Source organism: Leiobunum rupestre, chromosome 6 (assembly GCF_980474605.1).
Source record: "Leiobunum rupestre chromosome 6, qqLeiRupe1.1.hap1, whole genome shotgun sequence".
Lineage (NCBI taxonomy): Eukaryota > Metazoa > Arthropoda > Arachnida > Opiliones > Sclerosomatidae > Leiobunum > Leiobunum rupestre.
Genome location: NC_143389.1, coordinates 59,032,717 through 59,043,318, shown reverse-complemented (window position 1 = coordinate 59,043,318; position 10,602 = coordinate 59,032,717). Strand labels below are relative to the sequence as shown.

At 32.4% G+C, this 10,602-nt stretch overlaps 1 protein-coding gene across 1 annotated transcript; it reads left to right on the top strand.

Moving 5' to 3' along the window:
* The first annotated feature begins 164 nt into the window (after nt 1-164).
* LOC149942842 (structural maintenance of chromosomes flexible hinge domain-containing protein 1-like) lies at nt 165-10,391 on the top strand. Its single transcript, XM_090177582.1, has 44 exons — nt 165-440; nt 500-572; nt 643-801; nt 880-1,102; nt 1,169-1,292; nt 1,364-1,483; nt 1,550-1,713; nt 1,776-1,881; nt 1,958-2,168; nt 2,229-2,417; nt 2,478-2,590; nt 2,661-2,972; nt 3,052-3,195; nt 3,267-3,312; nt 3,373-3,474; nt 3,528-3,605; nt 3,669-3,930; nt 3,993-4,092; nt 4,202-4,414; nt 4,474-4,614; nt 4,673-4,835; nt 4,906-5,119; nt 5,185-5,314; nt 5,376-5,456; nt 5,521-5,679; nt 5,746-5,871; nt 5,980-6,062; nt 6,125-6,333; nt 6,387-6,505; nt 6,564-6,619; nt 6,693-6,777; nt 6,842-6,973; nt 7,040-7,195; nt 7,509-7,641; nt 7,707-7,826; nt 7,902-7,987; nt 8,052-8,228; nt 8,297-8,341; nt 8,394-8,482; nt 8,560-8,663; nt 8,729-8,799; nt 8,852-9,023; nt 9,098-9,259; nt 10,028-10,391. The coding sequence occupies exons 1-44, from the start codon at nt 321-323 to the stop codon at nt 10,243-10,245; spliced, it is 6,090 nt and encodes a 2,029-aa protein (XP_090033708.1). The 5' UTR covers nt 165-320; the 3' UTR covers nt 10,246-10,391.
* The last annotated feature ends 211 nt before the right edge of the window (nt 10,392-10,602 follow it).

The following is a 10,602-nucleotide window of genomic DNA, read 5'->3' as shown; positions in this document are numbered from 1 at the left end:
TTTCATTTTATTTCTTTAAATGAATTGAATGAATAGTATGCTATCATACGTTTTATAGCCCTTCAGACGTAGCCTTCTTTTTGCTTCTTTTTGAATATTTGTATGGAAGCCTTGTTGTTTACGCTTTTCGTTCTAATCTCGGAACTTCGGAAGTCTGATTTTTTCCTCATTTTTCAACGTAAGATTAATTTAAAGTAATTTCGAAGTTAATATTTTTATGATCTGGCATACATTATCCGTTTGTTCTTTATTCTAAAGAATATAATTATGACAAGACTCAAATAGTTAAAAATTGGTTTCTTTTGTGACATTGGTGCACAATGGGCCTTGGCGACCGCGAAATTTGTGTTTATGATCAAAGAGACGAAGATGAATCGGTGAAAGTTATTAATTTGCCAACAAATGCTAGTTACGAGGATTTGAAGGGCGAGATTATTAAGGTAAGATGTTTCAAAGTAAACGTTTAAGAATTTAAAAAGTGGTTACTAATATTTTATAGAATTTTTCTTGTGATTCTGCATTTGTAATATCAACCACAAATCGAGATGAAATCACTAATGATGAAGTTGTTTGTATGTGATGTTTTTTCTCATTGGAAATGTAAAGTTTAATCGTAAAGTAACAGTTATTGTCTTGGTTAAGCTTTACTCGATGATGGAGATATGTTATATCTCCTTCATAAATTGGACCAAGAGTTGGTTTCGCAAACCAAGCAAAAAGTACAATTCCTTCCTCATTATGATACACTGGTTAAAAGTGGAATGTATGAGTACTATAACTCAGAAGGACAGAATCCATTACGTAATATGATTTAAAGAACTTAATTTTGAATTTCAAAATTGTTTAACTCATTACTAACCTTTAACCTTTTTTATGTAGCATATGCTTTTGCCGAGTTGATTGATAATTCCTTGGCCGCCACTGCCAACAATATTGGAAATCGTGATATTCGACTTAGGCTGATGTTAGATGAGCAAAACCCAGAAAAAAGCCTAATTTTTGTTATTGATAATGGTCGGGGTATGACGTCTTGGCAGCTCAATAATTGGGCAATTTACAGGCTGTCTAAATTTATCAGACAAGATAAAAGTTTTAAATCTCAGTGTGTTAATATTTGCGTCTATATATCTTTATGACCTTGTTTAATTAAAATAAAATATTTACTTAGAAATGACATTCCACAGTCTCCTACGAGTCCAAAGAAAACAATTCCACGATCTCTTAATAGTGAAATTTCTTATTTTGGTGTTGGTGGAAAGCAAGCTATATTTTTCATAGGAAATGGAACTAGGGTTAGTCTGCTAATATTCCAGTTTTGTTGTTGTTTTGAAGTAGTTCACTATTCTGCATATAATTTTCATAGATGATTACAAAACCAAAAGATTCATTAGACGTTCATGAATTATGCATTTCCAAAGAACAATTTGAGCAGAAAGAACAACAGAAGGAGTTTGTTTACAGTGGAGAAATTAGAAATCGCAGAGTACAATGTTTCTTTCCAACAAGTTTATTCCAAATTGAATTATTAAATTTATTATTCACTCTGTAGCCTGCTGATTCATCTCATATATCAGATGATGATGTCATTCTCAAAAATATAATAGAGGAAGAAGAAGGAAAAGAAAACTTCACTTGTGTTGTCATTACTGGCATTGCTGTGGAACACATTGTTTACCTCAAACAGCATTATGACACATTATGCACTCAACTCGCGTAAGTGGATATTTATTGGTGAATCTAAGATAATTTTTTAACAGAATTACTTATTATATTAGTCACATTTACCATTACTATATCCACGGGCCCAATGGAAATGATTTAAATACGAACAGAGAGTGCGATAAAATATTGCCTTTGCAGCTCAGGAATATAGACATTCAGGTGGAGTATCTCAAACTTAGTTTGTATTAATCAAATTTTTGGGATTTTTGTATAAACTTACTTAAAAATATTTTAGGTGCAGTTAGTGATTAAAGGAAGGGAAACAGAAGAAAAAAATCTGAGAAATATTGACGATGATATGCAAACTAAATACATCCAGACTTCTCATTCAGCGTTTGAGTTTAAAGCATCTGTGGAAGGTTGTAAATATGTTGAAGGAATTATTCGCTATCACCCGTTTTTGTACGATCAGGAAACTTATCCCTCTGATCCTTTTGAAAAGAAAAGTAATTTTATCAGTTTTTCATTTCTTATTAAATAATTTTATTGAAAATCTTACTTTTCAGTGATTCCGGATGATGAAAATTTGAACCAAGCTGATATTTATCCGGCTAGAGGTCGCAGAGCAATTTTTGAATGTTTTTGGAATGGACGTCTTATTCCGTATACACCCGTTAGAGATTTTGAATGGTGCATGCCTTCGAAAAAGCAACGTAATCAGATTCCACCTGAATGTTACAATCGGATTTCGGGAGGCACGTAATAGATGAATTTTGATCACATGTATCAACTTTTGATAAATTTTGGTTGTTTAGTTTTGTGGACGAATGATGACTTTCAGGTCAGCACTAACAAGCTCACCTTTTTAGACTTGGAAAATAGGATGAAAGATAGTTCCACAGTTTTTCATCGTATTATTAATGGACAGGTTAATTTTATACAAATATATCTATGTGTATATAAAAAGTTAAAAACCTTTCAATTATTGTTATATTTAGGAGAAAAGAGGCCTTATTGAGAAGCAATTTAATGAATGGTTGGTAATTTGTCATGAGAAGTGCGATAAACAGATCTTATTCAAGGACTTTCAAGGACATATTGCTAGAGCTGATCAGCCGAAACTCCGTCAATTTCCATGGGCAGTTTTTAATTCAATTGAATGGGATGGTCGAATGTTTGCAAAAGGTCAAAGAGTTAGAACCCAAAGAACTTTGCCAGTTGTACTAGGAACAATTAGACGGTTCTATCTCTACGGGGAATATGACAACAATGATGTATTTGCCACTGGTGGGGATTTTGAAATTCAGTTGGTAAGTTCTAAGGTGTTTTGGATTTTCTAAGTTTTAGTGACGTATGAACCTTGATTGATGTGAAGTTCTCTCTCTATAGGAACCACTGTCCATGTTTTCCGAATCTAAAAGCTTTCCTTTATCCAAATTGGATCGTAAAGCTGATGATGCAACTATCAAAAAAGCTTTGGAAAATGAAGAAGATAAACTTCCTCATAGATTAATTGTTAATTGGCCTGAAGGAGTAAATATTTTTTATTGGTTACTTCAGTTTTAAACATTTTGTATTAAAACAAAGTGAATTTTAATTTTCAGGACCAGCTCTATGCAAATGAACGGAGACCAGCTGGAAAAACCATTGGTAGTAATTGTGAATTATTTAGTATTTTAATTTTATTTTCTAATAACGTTTTTTCATCAGGAGCAATAAAAGTAGAAATTTCAAACAAAAAGGGGGAATTAATCAGTAAAGTTCCCGGAACCAATAAAAAACTACTGATTGATTTGAAATTGAAGTGGCATTGTAAGTTGGGTAAATTCATATTTGAGTAATAGTTTCAAAATATTTTTTTCAAGCTCCAAAGGGAGACGTTGTCTTGTCACATTTCCTCTCATCACATGCGAAGACATGGCCTTATTGGTTTAGAAAAATGGGTACGCATACTTATATTTATTTTTATTTCTCCTACCATTTTCTTATAAATTTTAGTATTACAGAGAATGTTAAAGAATTGGGTACATATTCGCTTATTCTTCAAGCCGTAGTTAATGATAATGAAACTGAGATTGTCGGGAAAGTTTTACCTTCGTACGGAATAAATTTCTGCGTAACAGAAGGTCCCCCAGAAAAGTTTTCAATTGGACTTCTAGAAGGCCCCTTTAAAGTTGGTGTACCGTTTAACATTCCATTAGAATTTCACGATAAATACGGTAACACAGCAAAGCCTAATGAAACATTTCGACCTTTACTCCATGCACCGTACGTTTGTGTTATTTTTGGTTTTAATATCCACATAATTAATGCAAGTTTTTTTTAATCAGTGGTGCAAGTTTGGATTTTGAGAGTGTAGCTATTAAGAGCAACACATTACTTGTGAAAGCAGTTACAGCTCTAGCATTAGTAGAGAGCCAAACTGGAAAAGTAAGTTCGTGCAAGTTGTTGAACACAACAACACTTCCTTGAATATTTTAAATGACTTCTTGCTTATTTGTATATCTTGATACATGTTAATTGAATAATTTTCCCTTAGAATTTTCAATTAACTGTAAAAGTTTTGGGTTTGGAGAAAGAATCTCACACTATGAAAATGAGGCTGCTTCCTGGACCTCCTGTGGTTTTGATGGTCAAGCCTGAATCTGAGATGATTGAAATTGAAAATGGCAGTCCCATATCATTTGATATAGTTTGTGTTGATGCATCTGCAAATGTTGCAGTTGAACCTAAACTCATTGTTACCTGCAAAGTATGTGTGCAACTATTATAAGTATAGTTCATGTAGTTATATTATTTATCTATTTGAAGTTTGCGTGTAAAAATCAAAAAGATCTGCCAAGTTATAAAATAGATATTTCTTCGAGTGGTAAAGGAGTTTTAACTGGCCCACCCTTGTTGTTGCAAAATTTTAGTGGAAATGAATTAGTAGTAGCTAAAGTTCAAGTTGTGGTACGTTTATATGACATTCTTTTTTGATATACCATTCTTAATGTAAATATTTTTGAAGAATCGGCAAGAAATTGAAGTTGTTCAGAAGAAAATACTCGTTCAACCCAGTAGGCGAGCATCTTCATTGAGAATAACCTATACAGGTGATGATGGTAGCAAAACTGACTTGGAACCTGACTGTGAAGTGACTTGGTTGGCTGGTGAACTTATCAGAGGATTAGGTATTTTGTTAAAAATTTATTTTACAGATATTTAGCTTTTTTGAAACTCTAAAAAATATTTTGGCTTTAGAATTCTTGGTTTATGACGAAGGAGGAAGACCAATTAAAATTACCCAATCGATAGCATCCAAGTTGAAGGTTAATTGGGTTTCCCGCGGAGTGAAAGACTTATTTATGGCTGGGAAATTACCCGAAATAACAACCCCCATGTCCGTATCTCAGTCGATGTTTTGTAACGTTACACTTTCAGAAGCCAATATTATTGATTTTGGTTTTACTATAAAGTTGGTATATTTTATCTAATTATTTTAATTATTTTGGAATAATTCTAAAACATTTCAATCAACAGGCCAGTTCCTGGACCTGAATTTGCGATAAAAGCTTATTGCGAAACAACATCTGAGCTTCGCCTAGGTGAAACACTCTGTTCTAACATTTTAATTGATGTACTTGATAAGCATTCTAATAAAGTCTCAAAGGTAAATTTAAAAATATATATATATTTTAAGTATTTTTTAATTTTTGATTCATTAATTACAGATAACATCAAAATCATTGGCAAACTTGCAAATTATTTGTGAAAATCTTGATGTTACTAGTGTAGAAAAATATCCAGGAAAGGTAGATAAATTTTTCATAAATTAATTTTCATTTACGCATTTTTTATTGTTATTTCTTGTATTAGAAATCTTCATTTTTGGTTAAAAATATAAAATTTACTGATGGAAAACTGGGTGATAAAGAATTGCTCTTTAAATGGAATGACCTAAAAGATACAGTACATTTGGAAGTGATCGCTGGCTCTCCTTCCAAAATTTTCTATCTAAATTACAATCCTAAAGAGGTAAATCACAAGTACACTTCTGTCAATCAGTTAAATTTTTTTAATTGTTTTCCCTTTCAACCATAGTTTGTATCACTGCGTGGAGATTCTTTTCTGCCGTACCCAGTCATTGTGCAACTTAGTGACGTACACGACCATCCTGTTAAAATGTCCGGAATTAAAGTTCAACTAGGAACTGACGAAGCACTTAAGGTTTTTTAATCAAATTTGATTTTGGTCAAGGTTCAAGTTGGTGCATGCTGTAGCTACTCAACATTTGTCTAGGCTGCCCTAATTAAATTTATTGTCTTGTACTTTTAGATAAATCCTATAGTACACGCATCAAAAACCAACGAGCTAGGACAAGTTGATTTTGGAGAAATTAAAGTGGCACTTAAGCAAAAGTATAATGAAATTGAGCTACCTTTTTTATCTTAAAATTCTAAACTGATTATTTGGTTTCCAGTCAATTATTACCAAAATGCCCCGCTTTAATCTGCCCTAGCGCCTGTCGAGGTGTTTACTCATTGTGCGCCAAAGCTGTGTACAATAAGTCACCCATAATCGGACCTCTGCTAAAGCTACATATACCTTGTGATCCCTGTAAAGCAGTTTCAATTAAAGTGGAATATGAATTTAGGGATAAAACATTTGAAGTTAACAAAGAATTTCCCGGTAATGTCTTAAATTTTCCTACAAATCAATTCTTTAATCTATGTAAATTTCAGATTTTGTTGTTTCTGTAATCTCAGAGGATGGCAATCCCATTAAAATTATTAAGAATACTCAACTAAAAATGAGAATAAATCCTTTAAAATTAGTCAAGCCCTCCAACACTCCTACCAGAGTAAGTATTTATTGTCTTTAACAATTCAGTGTACTCTATTTTTTTTCCTTTTTCATAGGTTATAGTATACCCGCCAACAGATACACGAGAGAGTAATTCCCTATTCTTCTTTAAGTATGTGTTTAACAACTTCAAACTAAACATTTTTTTAGAAAAATTTTCATTTTGAATTGTTATCATTATTTAGGAAAAAACATGTACCAGCCCAAGTTGGAGTTTACAATATTGATTTTACATACACCACGAATACCTTGTCTCTTACTAGTGAAGAAGTGAGTTAATTGGAACTTGAAATTTATTATATTCTAATATTAATTGGTTTTCCTTCTTTGTAAGATTCAAGTCACGGTTGTTCCTGGTCCTGCTCGAAAATTAGTAGCTGAACAGGATCCTGGTTTGCCTGCTGTATCTAACACAGCCAAATTTGCCAGTAGATGTTTAATCAATCTTTTGAAACTTCATTTTGAAGTATAATCGCTGTTTATTTTGTATATAAAAACCAAGATTCAACAATTTTATGCATTTTTCTAATAGGATGCTAAAGATAATGTAACCGGAAATAAACTCAGTGGGACCCTTCATGTACAAATTATGTCCAAAGATCATAGTCCAAAATTAGAATTACCCAAAATGGCTGGTAACGTTACCTCCATTGAAGTTCCTATTGTACATGGGCGATGCAATTTACAAGTAGATAATTCTCAGTCTTTAAAAACTTAGAATAGAGCGATTTCCTACTTTTCTTCTCTCTTACCCATTTTTTGATGAGTGTCTGCATAGACAGGTTGTTCGGGATATTGTACCTTACCTCTTTCGTCAATGTTTGATTTGTATATTCTATTCAACAGTTTTACCCGTAGGTTAAGCTGTCATTTCCAAAAAAAATCCAGTATGGCCATAATTTTGGGTTTAAAATTCTTGTAGGAGGAAATGGAATCTCTGCTCTTGGCCTTTAATAATATTTTTAAAATAAAATTTTCAAGCCCCATTTTTTTATTTGTAGAATGTAATGATTGAGGAAAATTCTCCTGGAATTGATGGAAAAGAATACATTTTACGTTGCACACCAAAATTTAGAAATGCATCTTCGGACGTTGATGTAGCTCCGTACGATGTTAGGTTCTTATTTTGTAATGGTAAGCTCTTGGGGAAAAGTGCTTCTACATCAGTGATATTAACTAGTTTGTACTATTATTTTCAGATTCAAATAAACAAGCTGAATTCTCCCAAATGTCTAAAGAACGAGACAACCTTTTATCAGTAATCAAAACTTATCAAACCTTATTTGATACTTCTCGACAACTACTAAAAGAATTAGAAGGTGATTTACGAGATTACTTTGATTTAAGAAATTTATGCAAGTTTTAGACTGTATTTTTCAATTTTCACTACATAGAAGCTGCAAGTAGCGCTGCAGTGGAAGAGAACAGAATCAAAGATGAGTTGAGACATGTTAATTTGAATGCAACTTCATTGACATCAGTATGAAATTACTTTAATTTATTCCGAAATAATTAAATTTAATTTTTTAATAATTTATTTTTAGATGGAAAAAGTTAATCAAACAATAGCAAAATTAACACAAAACAGGAGTAAATTAATTAGGGCTCCTAAAAGAGTTTTTGGAATGACACTTGCACCTGATGAACCTGGAGTACTTGGAAAGATTGGTCAGTTAGCTTACATTGTTGACGATGATGTGGCAAAAGTATTGTCTTGGCATGTAAGACTCAAAGAATTATTTTGTTTCTCTTATTCCACTTTCAATCTTTATCTTGTTTTAATTTGTAGATGCAGTCAGACATAGATTGCGTTGTAACTCATGCTATGGAAAAGGTAATATTTTGCATTTTAATTTTGGATTTAATTTTAACATATGTTGTTTTAGGCAAGGGAGCTTCATAGAAGGATGGGTGGACGAATGCAACTTTTACCGTTAGATAGTATATACAAACGAAATCTTCCTGATTGGTCAAGGTAACTATTTTCAGCCAACAAGTTTAGATGGTTTTTTTTTTCATTATTCAGATATCTTGAGCTAATTATTTTTAAAGGCCTTTGATACACACCAAAATCAGGAACTATCGCCCTACTGGCAATCCAGTTTATGCTCGTGATTGCCTAATTTTCTCAAAAGAACCAGAAAATTGTAAACTTGGTAAGTTGTTGCTTATGTATAGAAATAAGTAAATTGTTGTTACGCAGATCTAACATTTTTTTTAGTTTTTGGAATGTTACTTGGTGACACCATTATTTTGGACACTTTAGAGGAAGCTACTCACTATCGTGAAATGGTAAATAACTAAAAGTACCACTTTAAAACTTGAATTAATTTTCCTGATTTAGATTGTAAAACACATGTTTTGCCCAACACTTTTAACGCGCACGGGAGAACGCATACGTAGTAATGGTAAATTTGGAGGTCAGCAAAATAAAGCTCCTCCAATTGACAAACTTAGAGGCCTTGTGTTTGGTGAGCCACCTCAGAATCAGTTTGAAGAAATTCAGCAACAAATAGGTAATACATATTTTATATTTTTGGATAAAGAAGATTCAGATTTATAGTTTTACTCATGTTTCTACCTAATTTAGAATTACTTGAATCGCTGAAAATAGCAGTGGCCAAAAGTATACAAACAAGAAAAGAGTTGCATGAACAACAGAGACAAGAAAACTCTTCAATTATGCTGGAGAAAGTCAAAGAATTTCACGCAGCTCAAAAACAATTGAAGGACATTGAAAACAAGCTTTTGGGTATTTCTTGATTTTCTACATTTTATAATGACAGATATAAATCAATATGCGAGTGATGTGGTGATATTACTGAAAAATTGGTTCACTTCAAAATTACTGATTTTTAACATTAATCATGAAAAGTTAATAATACATAATTTAACCAATGTTTACTAGGCATGTGCTAGCTTTGATTTTTGGTTTTCGAGCCAAGCTTCGAGTATGAAAAATTTTACTTTTCGAGTATCAAGCCGAGCTTTAAAATTTTATAGAGCTTTTAGGCTTAGGCTAAAAGTGGTTTCCAGTACTCGAATAATTAGGTGCTTAGCTTAAACAAAAAAGGGTTTCCAGTATTCGAATAATTAGGCTTAGCTTTATAAAGGGGGGTTTTGAGTACTCGAAAGTTAAGCCTAGGCCTCGATTTTTGAGCTTTTCAACTAAAGCGTTTCAAGCTTCAAGCTGCCTAATGTTTACGAATTATTTGAAACCAATTTCTGCAACAGTAGAAGGCACTTTTGGAAATTGGTTGATATTTAGTAAGGGTATCAATTTTCTGTAGTGGTTAGCTTACAATATCACTCAACATGACAACACCGTAACTTTTTATAATTGACGGATTTTGAAATGACGTTTTAGCGCGCGACACTACAGGTACATGTCTTGGGCACACAGCCTTATTTGCTTGATTTTTTGACCATAACATGTAGAGGTATTGTCACGCGCAAAATGAATTTTAAAAGCCGTCAAATTATCTTATTATTATTACTATTTCCTCTCTCTAATTTGCAGAAACAAGCCCTGTAGTTAAGGGGTCAAAGCGTCTGTCAAATGGTAATACAATGTCTCAAACCTTGAAAAGGCTGGAATCTACAAAAGAGAGAGTTGAAGACGGTGATTTCACTCTTAATGGATTAGGTGGATTGGGATTAACCAGGAGTCAAATGACCAAATTGAAATCTCAAGCACTTGACGTTAGCCCCCAAACTCGTAAAAAGCGAAAAGTATAATTTTTGGCGTTTATATAAACTATATTATTTCGTTAATTTTAAAGTAAAACACTTTAAGCACTTTAAGGATTGAACTCAATCTTTTGTAAAAATTTATTTTTTATCCATACTTTCTTTGTAAAGAAAATAAATTGGTGATAAAATTGCGAGTGCTTGTTAATATTACAAAAAATAAACATGGAAAAATGATGGAAAAAATGTTTATTATAGTTTTTTGTTGTAGTAGCTTTCCAGTACAGCTCTTTTCCATAAATAATTAACATGCAGCATTTTCTCTAATGACAAAGAAACAGACAACTAAGAGACCAGCTGTCACTATTACATATTAATTAATCCTATATTGAGAAAAAAATTTCG

Coding starts and splice junctions, on each gene's coding strand:
- LOC149942842 (XM_090177582.1), top strand. CDS start 321: ATGGGCCTTGGCGACCGCGAAATTTGTGTTTATGATCAAAGAGACGAA. Junction 8,483..8,559: donor AATCTTCCTGATTGGTCAAG/GTAACTATTTTC, acceptor TTATTTTTAAAG/GCCTTTGATACACACCAAAA. Junction 8,800..8,851: donor CTACTCACTATCGTGAAATG/GTAAATAACTAA, acceptor TTCCTGATTTAG/ATTGTAAAACACATGTTTTG.